The sequence below is a fragment of the Plasmodium malariae genome (assembly GCF_900090045.1).
Source record: "Plasmodium malariae genome assembly, chromosome: 1".
NCBI classification, from domain to species: domain Eukaryota; phylum Apicomplexa; class Aconoidasida; order Haemosporida; family Plasmodiidae; genus Plasmodium; species Plasmodium malariae.
The window spans coordinates 1,232,326-1,255,970 of NC_041775.1; the positions used below are offsets into that span (position 1 = coordinate 1,232,326).

The 23,645-nt window shown below is 18.4% G+C and overlaps 2 protein-coding genes and 2 pseudogenes across 2 annotated transcripts, besides 2 other annotated features; 2 read left to right on the plus strand and 2 right to left on the minus strand.

Annotated features, from left to right (window-relative positions):
- Nucleotides 1–1,381: 1,381 nt before the first annotated feature.
- PmUG01_01032200 (fam-l protein) lies at nucleotides 1,382–2,352 on the minus strand (the record flags this gene model as incomplete). Its single annotated transcript, XM_029008556.1, has 2 exons — nucleotides 1,382–2,140; nucleotides 2,266–2,352. The coding sequence occupies 2 exons, from the start codon at nucleotides 2,350–2,352 to the stop codon at nucleotides 1,382–1,384; spliced, it is 846 nt and encodes a 281-aa protein (XP_028860104.1).
- Nucleotides 2,353–5,262: 2,910 nt separating this feature from the next.
- On the minus strand, nucleotides 5,263–5,664 carry PmUG01_01032300 (annotated as a pseudogene).
- Nucleotides 5,263–5,664: a sequence feature (Plasmodium exported protein, unknown function, pseudogene).
- An 8,105-nt stretch (nucleotides 5,665–13,769) lies between these two features.
- Nucleotides 13,770–15,718, plus strand: PmUG01_01032400 (PIR protein; the record flags this gene model as incomplete). The annotated part of the gene is made up of 3 exons (XM_029008557.1): nucleotides 13,770–13,787; nucleotides 14,147–15,430; nucleotides 15,554–15,718. 3 exons carry the CDS (start codon nucleotides 13,770–13,772, stop codon nucleotides 15,716–15,718), a joined length of 1,467 nt encoding a protein of 488 aa, XP_028860105.1.
- A 3,939-nt stretch (nucleotides 15,719–19,657) lies between these two features.
- On the plus strand, nucleotides 19,658–20,307 carry PmUG01_01032450 (annotated as a pseudogene).
- Nucleotides 19,658–20,307: a sequence feature (Plasmodium exported protein, unknown function, pseudogene).
- Nucleotides 20,308–23,645: the final 3,338 nt, after the last annotated feature.

Genomic DNA, 23,645 nt, shown 5'->3' on the forward strand with positions numbered 1-23,645 from the left:
TCATTTATTTAATTAAGCATTTTAAAAAAATTTTAGTAACATTTTGAATGTATTATATTAATACTAAGCAAAAAAAAATTTTTTAAATATTACATATTTATAAATTATAAATAATAATTTAATTTTCGTTTTTACTTTCTTTTTTTAAAAGTTTGTCAGTACTAGGCTGAACAAATTACTAACACTTAATATAAACAACATGTAATTTTGTACATCTTTAAGAAGTTAATAACACACTACAAAACATATTTATAGACAATATAAAAAGTAAAACATACAGATAAATATTTATCAATATATTTCTATATTATTAAAAAAAAAAAAATACATTTACTTTCATTACCATTAATAAAAATTATTATTTTTATAAGTATTAACATGGGTTTAGCAAATATATTATAAAAAAAACTAAAACACAAGAAAAAAACAATTTAAACCGATTATTTTTTAATATATGAATACACTGAATTCGTTAATGTAATCTTTTAATAATATAAAATACATATAGTTAATTTAGTTATATATTTACAGTATTATATATATTTAATTCGTTCTTTCAAAATTGAATTAACACCTCAGCTTAAATGAACAATAAAATAGTACTTGATGTGAACGTTTTAAATTGTTGTAATGATATATAATCCAAAGTCTATTTGACATTTATGAATAATTCATATTTGATGAGGACAATTTTTTTTTTTTCATTTATAAATACCTATACGCAAAAAACGAAATATCTCTTAGATATTTAAATTAATGCACTTTATGATATGTTCCACATAGTATAAACCCTATATAAAAAATACTAAATTTATTGTAACGTTAAAACATATACATATATATATCAGTTCAACAAAATATATTCGATTCTTTTAATTAAATACAAAATAAGGCAAGTTTATTACTAATTTTAAAATAATAATAAATTTTCATGATATTTTCAACAATTTGGACTTTTAGACAATAATATAAAATAAAAAAAAAAATCTTTTTGGTTGCATATAGTTATTTTACTTATATAATTCTATATGTTTAGTGTTATTATATATTAATTTAACATATATATATATATATATATATATATATATATATATTTAATGAAATTTTGTTTAAAAAAATGCATATATTAATACATAATATTTAGTCAAGTTGAAATAATTCTTTATGTCACATATTAAAAGATATTAAAAAGTTCAAATTCACAAAAAAACTAAGAATATATTTTTTCACTACTATGTATGAAAAATTCCATATATATATAGAGACATATACAAAATTAAAGAAATTATGATTATGTTTATTAGTAATAAAAACATTATATTTATTATTATACATTAAGAACTTCTTTACGTATATATATATATATTGCTTAGTATGTATCTTACCTTTTACTAAACTTAATTTTTTCATATTTTTTAACTTTTTTGTGGTAATAAAAAAGCTTCAATATAAGTGTGAAACCTAATATAATAAAAGGTATGAAATATATTAGAAGACCAACTAAATGTCCTAGAACTGCACATTTTGGATCACTTACTGAAGATAAGTCTCCCCATAACCATGACATACCATCTTTTAACTTTTCTAAAAAGTCAGACAATGGTCCACTGGCTAACGCATTTAACTGTGTTTTCAGCCATGAAAATTCCAATAACCACATTTTTTGATATAAGAAATGCCATATTATCTCTATCATGGGTAATGCTAGTGACAACAAAAACAATAACGAAGGTAAAGCAAATTGTAGACTGTATTTTCTAATTATTATTTTTTTGTAAGTCTTATCACTTATTGTCTTGTTGTTTTTAAGAAAATCTATATAATCAAGTTCTTTGAATATTTTTTTTTCAAAATGGGAATATTTCTTTGTTTCAAATATGCAAGATTTTTTTTTCTTTGCTTCATTATATTTTTTCGCATTCTTTAATGAAATTCCATTTAACCGATTTTTTTTTTGTGCAGTTTTATCTTCCTTGATGGATATATATTTTTCTTTCTGTAATGCATTATTCGTTATATTATTTTTTAGCATTAATATACTTGAATTTTTAGCTTGTTTACATATTGCAAGTAATCTATAAGTTCTTGTATCTAATTTTCTGTTGAGATTATAGTTATACAAAAAATTGCTAAACACACTCTAAAAAAAGAAAGTATATATATAATATTTAAAGAATAGTTAAAATATTACTATATAACAGTAATGATAATGAGAAAATGAGAAAATAAAGATTGTGCTAATATTCTTATGCAATAATGTAATACCACATCATTTGTAAAGTGGTGCTTCAAAGTTAAAACTATAAAAGCAGAAATTTTAATAACTAAAATTGCCTTAATTTTTTGTTCCATTATATTGATCTTTAATAATCTAATGTATTAATTTAGGGAAAAAATAATAATAATATAATATCTTTCTGATGATGATGAATACAATATTTATTTTAAAAAGAATTTTAATTAATTCGTCGTAAATACATAATAGAATTTATATAACTATAATGTATTTTACAGTATGTATAATAAGAAATAACTTGTATTTATATTATATATTTTTTATCTTTTATTTTAAAAAAACTATTTATCATTAAAATGAATTAATTTAAATTCATTGATAACTATTAATTATATATAAATTATTTGTTTAATTTAGAGGAGTAATTAAAAAATTTTCCTCTTAATTCTTTAACATAAAAGTAAAAAATATATATAACTTTTAACATTTGTGAATATTAGGTTTATATAGAATATGGAATATATAGAATATAAGGAATAGAGATAATATATTTTTCGATTTAGAAAAACAATAATTAATAATTTTAAGGATTTTTTCCTGTTAATAATTATAATTTTATAAAATTTATATTTTGTAAAACAAAGTTATTTTTAATAAAATGTTAATTATTGTAATAATATAAGAACAGTAATATTAAACGAAAAAAAACATTGTGATATGTTAATTTTACCATAGAACCAGTTATTACTTAAGCACGTTCAATCTTTTATATACTATAATATATATAAATGGTCTAATCTGCGTTATACTACTCTACTATGTAGTATTATATATTTTAGAGTTAAATATGAACAGATTTTACATTTTTTTACCATAATTTTTGAAAATTATAATTTTTCATTAAGTTTAATTTGTATCATTATTTCTAAATGAAAAATCTATATATTCACATACGTAATTTATTAATTTTCTTTTATTAATTATGTGCATTCATTAGAAACATTAATATAGTTAAACAAAAAAAATCATATTGTTATAGTAGAATTACTCCATATATCTATGCATATACATATTCTTTCCAAGGATTAATATATATTAACGAACTTATAGTAATACTTATTATTAACAGAAAAACGTAATATATTTTTTTTATTAAAATTCTTATTAGCAACCTTTTTATTTTTCTTATTTTGTATGCCCATATAGGCAATACTTATTTGTTTATGGTTTTAAATACATTTTACACAATCAAAAAAAATATATTATATATATATATATATAAATTAATTATTTAATTTATTAAACAATACCTTTTAAAGTTTACGGAGTTTTCATAAATAAAACATATAATAATATTATAATAAAATTTTATTTTGATTCTATAAAATAATGAATTTAAAAAATGGAAATTATTGAAACATTTGCATTGAGAGGAACCTCAAACATTGAACTTTTTCAATTAAACACGGTAAAAAAAATATAACACCTTTTGAAATATTCATTTTTAAATCTATGTAAAAAATAAAATCCATATTACATATTTTTAGGTTATTTATATAAAATTAATTCATTTAGTTAATTTTTATATATTTTTTAAAAATTATTATTATTAATTTAATGAATTTACAAATTTTTAATAAAAACCGTGCATATATTTATACATATATGTAATTATTTTAACTTTTTATTTAATATATCTATAGACAAGCGAAAAAAATAGAACATGTATATAAATTTTTGTCTATATATAATTATATTTTTTTTATAAAAGTATACATTTATTTTCATTATATTTTAATGAAAAATTTTATTTTAATATATATATATCGCATATTTTTAGAAGACTATTATTATGAATTAACAGCGCTGAAAAAAGGAAAGAATTTCAACATATTATATATTCATATATTATTATATATTTAATTATTTTAAAGAATTCATTAATTATGTAAAAAACAAGAAATGTATATGATATATTTATTTATAAATTATAAATATAATTTATATTTGATTTATATTTATTCAAATATTAATTTACATTTATGCTCAACCATAATATAATAAATGGGAACGAATTTTTATGAAATTATAAAGACATGTATTGTTGTAATTATTAAACTATTATAAATAACCCTTAACTATACAGGATGCTATTTTATTATATATTAATAATTACAAATTCGTATATTGTAAATTAAAATAAAGGTCTCTTAAAAAGATTATTATGCTAAAGTTTTAATAAACATATCTCATAAAACTTATTTTATAGAATAAATATTATTTTTTCATTATATAAATAAATATATATGTATATATATATATATAATAATGGAACCATATAATTGAACACTTCCGTTAAATGAAAAACAAGACTAAATTACTTTTAATTTAAAAATAATAAAGGTCTTATTAAAATTAGATCATTATAAAACGATTCTAGAATGAAACAGTAAAAAAAAGTGGTAAAATTACACTTCATACTGAATGCAAATTACAATAACTCTATAAGATTATATAAAATTTGCTATTATGCATGTATTTTTAACAGACAAATATATATCGTTCATGAAAATCTATACTAATACTCAAATATATATTAAAACATAGTAATTAATTAATCTTGAACAATAGTTTAAAATCCAAAATGTAAAACCCTAAAACATTCAATTTAACAAAAATATATTAGAGAATAAATATATACGATTCTTTGTTAAGTATGCCATCTGTATATATGTGAATTTGTGCAAATTAAGAAATTATATGTAAGTTTACTAAGAATAAGAGTAAATATATTACAGTCGTTACTTCACATTAATGACTTATATAAAGAAAGAAATATTCTTTTTATTTTTATGTCTAATATTTCCTCTTCTTAATTCCTTTATATTTTATAATTTTTATAAGCGTATGAGCAAGTCCTAATATGAATATAACACATAATATACAGAATAATATTGAATATGCTTTATCCTCAGTATTTAAAGTTTTATTATCTATAACATCGTTTATGTTCCTTAATGGTAGAATTAATCCCCACGAGAGTAATATATTAGGCATAAGAATTCGTATTCCGTACTCTTTACATATTGTTTGTTTGTAGTCTTATCACCAATTGATGTTTTTTCCTTAATAATTTCTATATAATCAAGATGACTGAATAAAATTCTTTCAAAATCAGATAACGTTTTTCCTTCAAATCCTAAATATTTATGTTTATCATATTGTCTATTGAATTCCTCTTTATATGATGAACTTCTACATGGTTGTTTGTTTTTTCTATTGTCCCATTTTTCATTGTTAGTTATCCCCTTTTTTAAGTTTGCAATATATGGATCACTTTTTTCTACATAAGCTGATAACAGTTGATAATTCCTTATACCTAATTTTCTGTCAAGTTTGTACTTTCCCAAATATTTACTAAATGTACTCTAAAAAATAAGGGTAAAATTATGTTTTTTAAATAAAAACATACTCTAAAAAATTTTATCAATAAAAATAAGTTGACGAAAAAATAAATAATACAAACTTCGTTAAATAATGTTGTAATGCTGGGTCATTGTAAAAAAGGCATATCCATGTTGAAAGTAAAAAGATAGAAATTTCAATAAAATAGAGACTTCATTTTGTGCTTCATTATATATATCTTAAAAATTGTAATATATGTAGTAAGGAAAAATTTTAAAGTAATACAATTTTTTTTTCATTATAAACGTTCATATAAAGATTTATTTATTTTTATAATATTTTGTATTATTATTTTTTAGAAAAACTCTAATAACGTATTTATATCTAGGACATTTTCTACAATAGAGACAAAGAATAATAATTATTAATATATATTAGGAAATTTTTATATTAATGTTATTTATAAAAATATAATTTTAATTAAAATAATATAAATTGAATTTATTCATAATTATTATAAATATATAAATTAATTATTTCATAGTAGGGTAAGTAAATAATATTATATTTACCATTTAAAAAGAAAAAGATGATATCACAATATTTCATAATATTGGATTTATTTAAATATAGAATATATAAAAAATTGATAGTAATATGTAAAACTATTTGCTAAATGTTCAATTATTAAATTTCATTATATTTTATTATTAGTTGTTCTAATATATGCAATCTGTTAGCTATAAATTTTTGTTTTCTCAGTTAGACGTTCTTAATTATAAAAATAAATGAACAAACAATATTATATTTTTATTAAAAAAATAAAACCTACTTTAAAATTGATTTGCTAATAACTATCATAGCGTGAATTTGTGTATAAAATATATTGTATTCGTTAAAAATGTAATTTTTATGATATTGCATAATTTATGAAAATTTTTTATATTAAGATGTATGATCTATGTGAAACTTTTACTATTATATCATAAATTTATAATATTCTATGTTGGTATATTAGGGATTATATTTTATTTTGGCTATTTAATAATTTAAAAAAATTTATGAAAAAATTCTTTTATTGTATTTTATACATATAAATAACTTAATATTTGTATATAAGAATTAAAAAAAAACAAAAAAGAAAGGAATAAAAAATAACATTGTTTAACATATAGTGGGTGCAGTTAGTAATAACTTAAAGGATGATTACTTTGTATATATTTATAAATATTATAAAAAATATTTTTCGTTAACCTATATGATATAGTATTAAAAATTATTAAAAAAATATTTTATTCATTCACTAATTTTTTTAATGAAATTTTCAGAACTTTATGTCTTTTTGTATTTCATAAACATATAATATATATATAGTGTATTTAAAAAAAATAAAAAATATTAAAAATATCATTTACATGAATAACTGCTTTTATAAGAAAAATATATATAGTAGGAAATATATTACATATCTTGTTATTTATAATATTAATTATTTACAATGTAAATGACATTTATAAAATTATTATTTTCACAAAAGATAGTTCTAATATTAAAAAAAAAATAAATTTATAGTACTTTTTTTTTTAAAAAGGAAAAAAAATTAATATATTTAATGCAATTTTTGTATTAAAAAAATAATAGAATAAAAATTAGCATAATTATATTTTTATCCTATCATTTTTGGTATTGAAACTTTATCTCGATCAGAAATATTTTTATTTACTAAGCCTTAAAAGTATAATTATTTGATTTCGACATATATGCACATATTTATTTATTTGTATTCTGAATTTTTTATTTTTTTATAAAATGAAGGAATAATTTATGAATCTCTTTTTTTGTTTTTAATTTATTTTTTTCCATACTATGAACACATTTAATCAATGAATTTACTCCTTCAAGTACTCATATTAATCCTTTGACATTTTTCTTCTTACATTTAAACATCATGTGATATTCAACATTAATATTTTATAAATACTCCTTTACGTTAATATAATATATATTTTAATATGTTACATGGTTAATATCAAAACAATATATAATAAATAAAATATTTTACTCCATTATTTTTCATAATAAATAATAAAAATATATGAATTTTTTGAAATTTTTTTTTTTTCTAGAAATATTTTAATTTCCCTTTTACAGTATGTTATATAATTTAAGTAACCTATTACAGATGTATATGATAATTGATTCATAAAAAATTATATATTTTAGTTAATGCATTAGATTTAAGATCTTATGCAATTTTATTATTCATACATTTTTCTCATTTGTTTAATTTTAAGTTATATTTATACTTTTACTCATATATATTTTTTTCTAATTGGATAATTATATTAATATGACATTTATATTATTAACTGTTTATATATGTTAACTTATATTTACATTAAACAAGACTAAAATAATAATAATATTAAAGATATTTCATTTTATTTTTTTAAATTATGGCAGGTTATTAAAATAGTGTATAACTGTTAAAAAATATAAAATTTTAATATATTATATATAAATTACATCATTTTGTATTATACAATTTTTTCATATATTTAATTGATTGCATATTTATTGATGCTAATATATTAATAGATTTATATATATATTATGATTATCACAGATGAAATCTTTTATAATCAACTTAACCTTTATTTTTTCTCTGTATATGATATTATTCTAATATTATTTATAACATTATATAAATGAAAATATAAACTATATAAAGAAAATACTTTTATTTTCGTATACTTTTGTTATTAGTGTATAATGTTCTTACATATTTTCTATGTTATATATTAGATATGCTATATAATCAAAGACCAATTATTTCACTTTTTAGTAAGTTCAAATGGTTATCTTCCTGAGAGAATATTTACATAAATTATATTCCACATTTTACGCATTAAAATAAAAACTTTAATACACTGTTCTATGTCTTGAGATTACAATAACATGAGGTTTTCTATTTATCACATAGTTCCTTTATATCTTCTTATTAATATACTACATCATATGTATTACTTTTCTTTTACTATTAATTAATTATTTATTTCTTATGTAATATTTTTTTTCTATATTTATTTTTCTTTAAATTAAATCGCAATAAATATATTCTTTGAATATCAATTGTTTTTTTATGTTCTGTTTGAGTTTGCATATATAAGCTTCTAGATTTTTGTCTTAATATCCTTTCCATTAACATAGTTATTATTTGGAATTCTTATTTTACAGTGTTTTTGGGTTTATATTTATTTATTTATAATTTCTTTTTTTTATAAAAAAGATTTTTATATAATAGTTTACTTTATAGGTCTGTTATCTGTTTGATTTGTCATTTTATATTCCATATGAGATGGTTGCCACAGAAGAGCGTTAATAGTATATATTTAATAACCTTTTTAGTCATATTATATTTTCATATGCTAAACATCGTCTAATTAATTAATTAGTGTGCTCTTAATTAAAATTATTATAAATTTTCCTTTAGGTTTGTACCTTATGAGAGGATCATTCCAATTAAGTGAACGTATATATAAATGAGAAATATTATGTATATTTTACACGTTTAATTTATAATCGTAAATTTTTAAGATAATAAAATTATATATATAAACTTAATTTATTCCTATTTAAAATACAATTTTTTTTTACTTTATATAAAAGTCATAATTTTAGAAATATTCAGTTAAACCCAGAAACAATTAAAAAGACTGTACATAGAAAATCATATTCTAATTTTCTAAACATTTCTGAAACAATTGCATAATTTGTTTTAATCACAGATAATATTCTATCCATTTTCCATGTTAATTCTTTAACGTATTTAATAAAATAATCAATATGTTAAGGATTAACTATCTTTATAAATTCATTATTGTTATTTATAATGAGAATGTATCAATTTTGGATATCTTATAAAAGGTTTATACGTATTATTACGTTTAAAAAGCTTCTTACATACATGTGTACAATTATCATGGTTATATTAAGTGTATTGTCCGCATATATAGTGTTTATATAATTTATTAACACTACATTTTTATTTCATATTATTTATATTTATTTTTAATTTTAGTAAAACTGAGTAATTTAAAATAATAAAGTAGATATTTCTTTTCTTTACTTACTTTTATAACGAATCGGAATAACAATAACTTCGTGTATATCTTAAATGATCTAAATTAACTCTATTTATTATATAAAAAGGTTTAATAATAAAACCTGCATGACTATTATTTCTCATACTAGTATTAAAAATTTTTTTTACCCTATCATAGAACCAATATCGAAAATAATAATAACTAAGTGATCTTTATTATTTTCTCTAGGTAATTATACTAAGGATATTGACTCATGTTTACACAGGTTTTTAATCTCATTATGAACTAATTTATTTCATTCATCGTTAGAATCACTTATATTCTTTTCATAATCCTATTCATTATATCTTTCATATGACGAAATTCCTCATGATATACTACCATGGGAATTAAAAAGAAATAATAAGTTATATAAATACATAATTTTGTTAGTAGAATGGCTTTTTATTGTAGTCCACTAGAAATGTATCGAATATAAAATGAAATATTTATAATTTTTTAAATTAATATGAATTGTACCATTTGTTCTGCTTTTAATCTTCTTTTCTATTTCAATATATGCTAATTAAATTAATGATTACATTTGCGACAGTATAATATCTATATATAAAATATAATATCACATAAGATGGAGATATATTCTTTATTTCCTTCTATTATGTATAATAACTAAATAAATATTTATTCATAGAGATTCTTATTTAATTTTCCTTGAATATTATATTCTAGTTGTTTTATCATTGTAACATAGAATAAGCATTTCTAATAATGAGTAATATTAAATGAAAATTAGCAATGAATTACCCATGTAAAATGAAACATCACGTGAGAATTTATTTGTTTTGTAAAATACTGATTTATAATCATTCCATATAATTTTATTAATTATATATAATTATACAAATATTATAGTTGATATTAAATTATAAAATTTATTTTGTATTTATTAATATATTCTTTAATTCTAGATAACTCAAACAAATAATATTATAGATATGTATATTTGCATAAATAAATAGTCATTGATTTAAATTAGAAGTAATAACATACATTTGAATTTAGAATATGCAAAATATTAACTAATACATCATGGATATTAAAAAATTAAAAAATATATACATATTCTTTTATTATTATAGCTTAACGCTTATTACAAAGTTAAAATTCACATTAACTGAAGAAAAAAACTGCAAATTAGTAAAAATAATAAATGATTATTTAGCTCTATTTAACTAAGACAAAATTATTTATTATTTAGAAGTATCATTAATAATATTTATGTTAATTAAAAAGTAATTTACATTTTATTATAAAAATATGGTATTCTCTGTTACCTCAATTTTAGAGTACATAAGGATTTAAAGTGCTATTTTATTCTATATTACAATACTCACAATTTAAGAAAATATTTAGAAATATCGTCAATATTAATATACATGTAATATTACTTCAAATTAATGTATACATTAAATTATTTGGAATAAAAGAATTTTTTAGAAAATGTTAAAAATAGCTTTAAAAAAGTAAACAAATAGTCATGAAAGATTCATTATTATATTTTTAGCATGATAGAAATAAGTCTGTAAATTTAGTTAAAACTATAATAATATAATATATGTAGAACTTATAATACGTTGTAATGATGAGTTTATTACTGTTATTTTATTAATTATAGATGTAATTATATTTATGAAGAATTATTTTATCATGTTTCTTAATTTTATATTTACCCATATTTTATTTACTTTTGTTACATGTCATATTAATAATATAGATTTAAATTAATTTATTTCAAAATGAAAAAAATAAATTGGTAAGCTGTATTTTGATTTTTTTTCAACGTTTTCCTCATTGAAAATGCCATATCACTTCTTACAAATAATATTATATATATGATATAATTATTTAATGTCATTCTGATTGTTTCAAAATTATTTACAAATAATTAAATATATTTTTATAAAATATTCGAATATAAATTTATTATAACTATTATTATCTTTGTCTTCTCATTCAACAGAATATTATAAAAAAAATCTAACGAGAACATTTTAATATATGTATTTATTAGTTAATTTTATGATAACGTGTAGTATATGAAGGTTAAATATATTATTATAATTGAAAAATCACACATTTTAAAAAAATTGAATATTATATAATAGTTAAATATTGGTTATTACTAAAAATTAGCTAATGATATGGTTGAAATGTAATAAAAAAATGGATATGTAAAATTTATATAAAAATGTAGCAAAAAAACACTCAATAAATTAATTAAGAAAGCAATTTAAAAACTTGCATAATAATAAGAACAGCTAAAATGTAATATTCATGTGGTGTGATTTGTGTTATTATCAATTAAATGTTTTATACATATCCTATTAATGTATTCTGATAAATAATTATAATAAACAAAAAAACGATGGTTTAAATGAAATATCTTTTATAAAAAATTACTTAAATGATAAAATGAAACGACATTCATAAATAATTATGTTTGTTATAGGTATTTTTACAATTTGTTATATATCATAATTTAATTTTTTTTTTTTACAATATTTTTTAAGAAATCATTAAAAAATTCACAAAATTCTAACAATCATATAAAGAAAAAATTAACAGCAAAATATTAAATTTTTAAAGTAAAATAGTACAAAAAATAAATATAAAAAAAAATAAGAAAAATTAAATACAAATGTATTATATAATATTAAAAAATATAAAAACATATAAAATATATTATACTTATATAAATATTTGTATTCTTAATTTATTTTTTAACATTTAACAAATATAGTGGTTTAATTTATTTTTAAAGAAGGAATACAACTATTTATCATATACACAATTCATAAAAAAAGGAAATCCATTCAATTTACGTATATAATAAGGTTAGTAGTACCTTATGTTTTTATTTTATTCCAGAAGGTTTTAAGATATTATTTCTTGTGGAGAATGAATTATTTTAAATGTACACAAAATTAACATTTTTTATATCAAAATATTACATGCAGAAAAATATATTGTTTATTTGTGATTCTATAATTTTTTTGAATTAATGTATTACTATGGAACAGAAGAGCTATAAACAAAATATGAAAGAAATGTTATAAATTTCATAATACTGTAATATTTCTTTTCATAATTATTTTATATCATGAAAATAAAAAAAAAATTATTGCATATACATTATAAAACTTTAATTTATATTCTATTATTTCTGTATTATTATGGAATTATATATTTAATTTATAATAAATATAAAAGTATCCAATCACTTTTTATTTAAGATCTTTAATTTTACCCTTTTTTAAGAATATGACTTACCGAAAAATATAATGTACAAATTTTCTATTTATACCATTTATTTTAATAATTTTAATACATACGAACATATATGTTAAATAAGAATAAGCTTAGTGGAAAAATAAAAAAAATAATAATAAATATTAAAATAAATATTCATTAAAAAGTAAAGAAGCTTATTGGTCTATTTTGGGATAATATAGGCATACGTGATTTATTAAATATCGAAGTTATAATTATTATATATATTAGCATAATAATTAATTTTATTCTTATTTAAAACGATTTATTTCTTGAAGTATCACAATTATTCTTAATTTACAGTTTTGTCACATATATACTAATAAAATATTTTTTAATATTTACTTAGTAATATTAAATAAAAAAAAAACGTTCTAGAATGGCTTATATGGAATAATTATATTAATATATTTCTGAATATCAAATCCAAACATATATTTTAATTAAATGAGATGTTATTATATCAAAATTGATATATAAAAAATTTGTGAAAAAAAGAAAATAGATGAAAACTTTTATTATGACATGTTAAAAAAGGAAACAACAAAAAAAAAATTGTTATGAGTTATATATTAATAGAATAGTGTATAAACGCTATAATTAAAAAATATATAAAACAAAAGTTTATCAACAAACGTTATACTTGTATAAATCTTTACTTATTTTTCTTTACATTTCTTATAAAATTAAAAATGATTAATACCTCTGATGTTAGCAAATTTAATGTATTCTAATTCTGAGTGATGATTAACGTATATTTCGTTCTAGCCTATATTTATTTTCTTTTGTAAATACATTTAGAGTAATACATTATATATCACTACGAATAATGATTTTAGTTTTATCTTGTTTTACCTGAACATTCGGAATAATAACTTTTTTTTTTTAATTTAACCGTAAAAATATAAAATGGATTCTATAGAGGAAGATGATTTGGTACTCTTTCATTTGAAAAATAAAAAAAACATAAATAAGTTATAATGTAAATTTATTATTGTACATTATAACAATAAGTTATACTTCTTCAAAATATAAGTCATTTTTTGATTCATTTTGTCTTCATATTCAGAATAGAATTTTACAAGGGTCACAATCAAGTAATATATATAATGAATTGAACAGAAGCGTCAGTGGAGAACAATACAATGTATACTGTAAATCATTAAATGGAACAAAAGAGAATATTCCTAATTCAAATTATAATCTTTGTAAATTGATTGCAAGAAATGCAGAAGATTTGTCAAAAAAGTATAAAACACCAAGTTATACTAATCAATGTTTTCATAACAGATACTGGGTATATTATGAATTATGGAAAGTGTTAAAAAGCATTTCGAAAACAGAAGAATTAAAATCACTTAGTGATAATTTCCTGGAAGCTCGTAATAGTATAAATAGGGCTTATAATGCATATAATTGTCTATATTCCTTTGAAAATGATATTTTAGAAGGATTAAAAGATAAGATAGAAGAGAAATATTTGTATGATTATTTCACAAACTTTGATAGTATTAAAACATCTGATGCTTGTGAACGTGTTCAATTAAATAAATATACAAATTATCTTAATTATATTATTATATTATATAATAAGCGTACAGCTCAGGATTCCTGTTGCTTTGGTTCATTCTTGATGGATTGTTTTGATTATTTTAAATGCAATGATGAATTTGATCCTCGTAAACTGTTGTCATCATTAAATAAAAATGGAAAAAATGAATGTAGTAATTTAGAAAAAGCCGAGGCACCTGAAAATTTGGATAGTTTATCAAGTTTTCAAAATTCTAGATCACACATTTTTAATTCATTTTATACTGTTACATGCAAAGGCAATGGTAATCTTATTTGTAAAATGTCTCCATCTTATGAATCTCCTAAAAATGTTAATTCTAATACAAATCATAGGTTACAAAGTGATTTTAATAGTTTAGTGTCACGGCCTAGAGCAGTTCAATCTGTTGAAATCTCAGGAGAAAAGCAAAATAGAAGCGGCGATGTATCGGGCTTATCTGCAAATTCTGAACAAAAGGACACATTACGGGAAGCTCCAAATTCATTATCCTTATCAGAAAATGGGAAGAGTAAAGTAAAAAAGATTTGTCCTGGTTACCAATTTGGAGAAGGTTCACCTGGATCATGTGAAGAACCAAATGTACGAGAAAGAGGAACTCTCGGAGGAAGATGGGAAGAATATTCTCCCCATAAAAAGGTTAGATTCACACGAAGCATCAATGGTTTTTATTATCATACATTAGTAAATAAAACTGATACAATTACCAACAATTTTTTCAGAGTTGGTGTTGCACTTGCTTTGGCCACTGGAATAATTTTCACTATTTTCCTTTATTATAAAGTAAATTATAGTTTCTCGAGAAAATGAAATATATATTAATTTACTATTGTATGTTTCCATTGAATTATATTATTATAAAACAAATATATTAATTATGCTTTATATTATTAATTTTCATATTAGTTTACTCCCTTTGGACGTCATTTAAGAAAAAAATCATCCAGGAATAAACGAATTGATGATGATGTTGATATATCATACTTGCGGCAGTTTAAAATACGTGCACCAAAAACGGTAAATAGAAATAGGGGTAGTACAAGATTACAATTTGCTTATTATTCTAGGTGAAACCATATTTGGTGACTTCACGAAAAGGTAAAAATGATTTATAAAATGAATACTGAAAAGCGCTCGTGGAGGATTTATGCATGTATTCATATTTAGTAAGAGAAAAAATTAAAAAAAATGATTGAAATATAGTTAATACATAAATAAATACATATAGTATACGATTTGTACTTAAAAGGTTATTCATGTATTGTACTTATATTTAAACTATAGGATAGAATGATTAAAATGAAAAATAATTAAATGCAAAAAATGTGCATATATTTATATATAATATAAAACACCTAAAATTTCATAAAAACTCATGTAATGATAAGAAGCAAAATAAATGGTAAGAATATCATATATAAAAAGGAAAAAACAAAAAATTATATAACCAAATTTATAAAAAGTAACACATTTATATTAGTAACATTTAAAAAGCTAAAATGATTTTAGATAAATTATCATATATACAAAAAACACGATATTATATGCAAACATAGAAAATGTTCTTTGTAATTAAAAAGTAGAAATTTTATAAAGCACAAGAGTGTATGTAACATATTTAATAATTTTATTTGAAGGGATAATAATGGAAAAAGCGATATACAAATGTGAAGGAAAGTAATGATATATATGTTAGCATTACTTAAGTACATATATAGAAAAGTAAATGACTACATTTTAGAATTATGCTTAGGTTTTTATAATTTTTTAATATTTTCTTTTTAATAATAGAAATGTGAAAATTAAAATTCATTACTATATATTATAATTATCATTATTTTCCCTTTAATTTATATTCTATAACTAAAATAATATGTATTATACAAAATTCTAATAATAATATTTGCATAGATTCACTACATTCTTAAAAAAATTGGAAAAAATTATGAATTATGTTAACGTAATGTTTACAGTAATAATATACCAATTAATTACTTCATTTAGATTAATACTAGTATGAAGGAAAAGTAAACTTTTTGGTCTGACAGAATAAATATGTTTTTTATAAAAAATTTAATAATATAAAATGAATTAGATTTTAATTATCAATATGGGAATATAAGGAATCATATGTGAAAGATATAACTCCAAAAGTAATACTATTATCATGTCATATGCAATATAATTAAATGTAATGACAAATAAATCTCATATCAATATTATATATATTATATACATAAGTTAAATATATATAATACATTAAAAAATATATATATTTTTTTACTCATTTTATTTTATATATAATAATTAGGAAGAATTTTATTTTGAATTTTTTTGTTGAAAACATTTAATAATATATTAAGGGTATTTATAGTATTAAAATGTTAAACTATCATTATGTTGTATGTGAAATGTTTCATGTAAAAAAAAATTATAAATTTTAACAAGAAAAATGTGTCTTCAAAATACCTAGAATTGTTTATTTTATATAATAGATATTTGTTTAAAATATGGATTGTTAGTATAATCAATACGAATTAGAATAATATAAATAAAATATCCTAAAATATATATATAAATTAAATAATATAAGTGTTACATTTCGTAATTATTGCCCTAGGTTCAATTAATTAAAATATAATAAATATATTTTATGTCAGTTCATCTCATTATCATTAAGGACTTATATTTTAATTTTTTTCAAATATACATACATTCATCTGATTGTTTTTTTACTTTTTCATCATATTAAATTTAAACTTTCTTTCGAAGTTATTTAACTTATTTTTTTTTTTTATGTGTACTTTTTAAATTTTTTTAATAAAAAAAAAAATATATAATATGATGATAACGTTAATGCATAGTAAAAGTAAATACAATGATCATATTCATTAAATGAAAATAATATTGAAGTAATTTTTATTAAAAACTCCTTGCACACAATTTTTCATAAATCACATTTATGAATGATAACATTTTTGAGATAATAACAATTTTTATCTGAATTTAAAAGATTTTTTTTTCTTTCTGTATTATATTTTTTCCTTAATTATACTTCCGTATCATTAATACAAATTAAAAGTTTTACTGCAAGAACTCAGATAATTTTGATAATATATATACATTATATTATAATTGCTCAAACAAGTTGAATATAATTATGGAATATAGTACTAAATATCAAATTCCAATAATTATCTATAGGACAAAACTTCATTGTATCCAGAAGTATCTATAACGTATATATTGCAGTAAAAAAAAAAAGATAAAAAAGATAAATATTGTCATATATATTTTTGAAATCAGTTATTATACATTCCTTTCATAGTGCTTACATATATTCGAGAAAATCATATTTTTCTTTAAGTTGTAATATAATCACCTACTATTATATGTTCCTTATATATAATGTTTATCATATATTTAACTAATACATTCAAATACAATTTTAATATATGTTAATACAATGCAAGATCAATTATATATATATATATATATATATAATTCAAGGTATATGTTTATTAAGATATATATTTTTAAAATGTAATAGTTTGATGTGTAGGTTAAAATAAAAAGTAACGGTGGGAATAGAAACAAGACAAAAACATTACACTAAATTTAAAAAATTTTAAATAAACGGAACCAATAATTCTTTGAAATAATATATTTATGAAATACAAGCACAAATATATTTATTATTTATATAAAATAATTATTAAAAAAATTATTTTACTTTATTTTATTTTATTTCTATAAATATAATTTTACAGGAGAAAGTAAGACATTCATTAATTATTTTTTATAAATGAACATTTTTATTATGGAGAAGTTTATATAAAACTTAGATTTAATTTCTCTAAAATATGTTACATGTTTTTGAACAAATTTTTACAATATAATATTAACAATACAAAAATTATGTACAATTATATTATTTATGTAACATACCTTTTATAATTAAATATATGTAATCAATTTTATTTATTTATTTTTTTATTATGTTTTAAATTAATTTTTTATAATCATTGCAATATTTTTATAAAAATATTTGCTATTCTTCAAATTTTCATTTTTAATATTATTTCATATAATGTTTTATTAAAAATATTGAAGTAATATTAAAGGAGCATTAACCATCGTTCACATAAGAAATTAATGTTTTAAATTACTTAAAAATATATAACAATATTTTATCTTATATAATATAAAAATAAATGTAAAATTAAATATATATTTTATCCTTAACAGTTCAATAAACAATTTTGTTAGATATATACAGTAATATTAATACATATATGTCACATGGGCATAAATTAAATTTTATTAAATTACTATTATTATTTATATATTGTGTTCTAATTATTATGCTTATAGCACATTATTTTAAAAAATATCTCATGTATATAATTTTAGTTGAATTCAAAATACTTTTAGGTATTTTAATTATAACAGAGAAATTTTAAATGATATATTTTAAAAAATGTTATTATATATATAATTATGTCATGTAAAGTTACTATATTTATACATTTTTATTGTAAAAAAATTAAGAAATCAATTTATTAATATGAATAGAGAATACATAAATATAAACAAATTTTCTGTAATTAATTATTAACACCATGTACATTTACAATTATTACATAATAATTAAATATTTTTTAATGGTTTTTTAAAATTGATTCAATTTATATTATTTCAATTTATAATATTTTTACATAGAAAGGTTAGTATAATATTTTTATTTAACTCATTTTTTCACTTTTTATAAATGAATTGTTACTATTATTAACATTAATTAAAGAAATCTAAAAAGTTTTAAATTTTGAAGAAAAAGAAAAGAATAAGCAAAAGTTATAGCATTTATCCTATTGATTATTATCAAAAAAACTATATAGAAAAAAATTCTTTTATCAAAAAAGGTTTAGAATTTATATATAAATTCAACATAATAGTACAAAAGAATAAATTCTTTATTTTTTAAAAATTTTTTTCTTTTTCCGTATTAATATGGACATGTCCATATTTCTATGAGGTAGAATAACTATTATATTCAATAAATTCTATACATTTTTTATAATGTTGAATTTTCATTTTAAAATTAATATTTTATTTATTAGAAAATACGTATATTTATTTTAAATATTAAATATTTACTTTATTTTTAGACAAACAAGTATGGTAAATCATGAATTAAGAAAATCAACCTAAATAATACATTAGATATAAAAGTAAGCACATTATTAAATGGAGAAATTGATTTAAATTCCAAACAAATAGGATTACTTTTAAAAGAAAAATTACAAGGAAATAATAAAAAATTGTCTAATTCATTAAAATATGTTAATTATCTTAAAACATAATTTGAAGAACTAGGAGACCCATGTCAAATGAAAAAAGAAAAACCAAGAAGAAAAAGTACAGTATTATTATCACATAAAAATTTAAAGAAATTATATAGAATATACGAAATTAGAATATTAAAGCTATCGGATAATGATCGAATAATGTACAAAAAATTAGATGATATATACAACCTATAAACTAAAAATATCCCTAAGGCGTTAATTCCAATTTTAACAAGAAAATACAAGTTACAAAGGATTATCGTGTATCCATTGTTTTTAAGTGATTTAGAATTATATTCAATATATTATTAATGCTTAATTATGTATATTAATTTAAAAAAAAAAAAATTTGTTTTAATAATATCAAGTCCAAATATGTGTAAAAATCCTTCTAAACTTTTGTTAAAATTATATTTAAGATTTATCCTTGTAAATATTTTAACTGAATGAATTTATATTAATATATATGGAATTTTATGTATTTAAGAGTAAGAGAAATATTTATTATGTACATTATACTTGCATTATATTTTTTTAACGTTTATCGAAAAAGTTTTTTTAAGATTATTTTTATATCTCCTAATGAGTATAGATCATTTACATATTTTTTCTCTGTTTATATAATTAGTTTGATATAAATATAGAAAAATGTAAATTTTAAAATCACTGATTTTTTTTTTTTTATATATGTCGGATATCGCTTATGTGTCTTTGTTTTTGTTATTTTATTAAAGTTATATTTTGACTATTTGTTTCAATAAATTTGTAGTTTATTATGTATTTGATTATATTTTGTCTTTATTTCCATATATATATATTTTTTTTCAATGATATAACATTATTAAATTTTAAAATTAAACTCATTATGTGAATTTTCTAAGTAGAATTCTTATATATATGCTTTACTAATTAATTAGAATAATTTTTTTGAGAAAAAATGAATAACAAACTTTAAAATATTTTTAGTATAAAAAATAATTTCATAATAATTTTTGCTTAATAAAAATATTTTTTAAGAGGAAATTCTTAGTTCTTTTACATGATTTTCTGTGACCCTAAGTATGATACGTATAGCAACAATATACTTATGTTATAAATAAAAAAATAATAACATATTCATATATTAAGTATCTATAATAAAATATATAGCTTTATTATTTTATTTTTTTCTTTTTAAGATATTATATTTTTCTTTTAAGTCTTATTAAGATTACACAATTCTTAATCTTGTTATGTTTTAAGGTATTATATCTCAACATTTCATATAAGAATAATTACTGAAAATATAGTATGTGAAAGAAAATGTGACATATCATTATATCATTTAGATAACTAACATTAAGGCAGAGAAATAAATATAGTTTAAAATGTAATTTTTCAATTATATGTTCTTATACGTAACGGTTAATTTTGTTTGTATGTAAAGTTTAACCCTAGATATAAACTGTTCAAAAAGATTGATATGTATAAAGCCATAGTAAAAAAAAAATAAATGTGTAGTTTTTTATAATGTAATTTTTCTATATCAATTAATTTTTCATAATAATATGTTAAAATTGCGTTTGAATTACTTGGTATATGATCTTATTTAGCATTAATTTTAGCTATATCTGAAATAATAGATAAAAACAATACTTAAAATATAATAATGAGTGATAATAATTTTGACAAATCGTATAATAGTTAAGAGAATTACCTTAATTATTGTTATGAGATTTATTATTTATATATTTAAATTGATTATTCTTTTATATTTTTTAACTAAATGACTTAATTCGCAATTTTGTTTGACAGTCGGTTCGTTATATGAAAAAAATGTCATCTAATTAAGAATTTTTAATATTTCATATGAGACATAAGTAATAAAAAATTAGCAGTAATTTTGTTAAAAGGATGGAAATATATGAGTGCCTTGTTTTATACTTTAGCTAGTTGTCTCCTTGTTTATTTCATTAATTTGTTATAGTGCTTGTTCCTAATATGAGTAATAATACATTGTAATTTATGTTTTATTATACATAATACCTTAATTATTATTTAGATGTTCACAAAATTTTTTACTTATTTTATATATTATTAATGCATAGTGGCTAATAAAATTGTTAAAAACAATTCCTTATATAGATATTATATTATATAATGCACTATAAAAATTTAAAAATAAAAGTATTATATATAAAAATTTAAATAATATACTTATGCAAAAAGGATTAATTAATATAGGGTAAATTATCTCCTTTTGCTTTTTTCTATAAGCGTTATCTCTAGGGAAAGGGATAAATTCAATAAAATATTTCATAATTAAAGGAATTATATAGATTCAATATTTGTCACTTTTTATATATTACTAGGAATTTGTATTTTTATTAATAAGATATATTCAATTTGGTACATTTTATTTAATCAGTAATAGCGTTGTAATTAGCATTCTATTAGTTAATAATAATAATTTACTATATTATATAAATTAATGATATTAAATATTATCAACAAGTTATAACTGTTCGCCTTATTATTATTCCTCTTTTATGTGAATAAGTAATAACTTATAATTATATTTATAAATTATCTATATATTTTTATATATGAATTCTATATATTAGTAACATTATGTTTTTTATAAATAAGAAGTATACATATTAGTACGAAATGCAAAAGAAATATGTAATATTTTGTTAAGATATATAATATAAAATAAACTGATAATCTAAAATATAATCATATATTTCATTAATAAATATATATTTAAAATATATGTATTATTACTAAGGACGTATTAGTGTATTTATTGATCTGTGATGTGATAATGTCATAATGTTTTCATTTATGTAATATTAATAATTTATAAAAGTAATTAATTTTTTTTCTTTTTGAAGAATTAAATTTTTATAATGTAAAAGAATAAATATTTTAAATGCTATAATTATAACATTGTGAAAAATATATATGTTTATAAATTTAATAGTTAATTATGGTGTTTCCCTTACAAATGGCTATATCTCAAGTGCTATATATTGGTGTATTTATGATGAAAAGAATGCAGACTTCACCTTACATAAAAAGTAAATTACATGTTCCCATATCATTTTGATATTATAATTGAAAACATTTAATGTGAATATTGTTGTATTTTATATTGAATTAACATAATTATAACTAAATATCCATGTTAGTTGGAAATGTGTAAATGCAAATATTAATAGGATATTACACTATTAATCATTCAAGCCTTAACATTCACAAATTAATAAAAGGAGAAGAAAAAAAGAAATAAAACAAAATAATAATAATTAATTTTCTAAAACGCGCATTAGCCATATCTGAACTCTCCAAATACAATAATGTCTGTATATGTTAGTTTAATTTTACATAGGTTTTATTATACTTTTACAAATAAAAAGTATACATGTGTTATTTAACTTTCTAAAAAATATTTTTTAAAGTGTAAACGACATATTTAAAACATATATTAATATTAGATTAAATAAGTTATTTCAGTCTGCAAAAAATAAAATTTAATAAATAAAAATTATTGGGAAAACTGTTGCATGGGACAACATATGCATAACAATTTTTAATTAAAACTTGTTTAAAAATATATTGCATATTTTCTAAAATATTTTATTAAAACTGTTATAACAAGTAAAAAA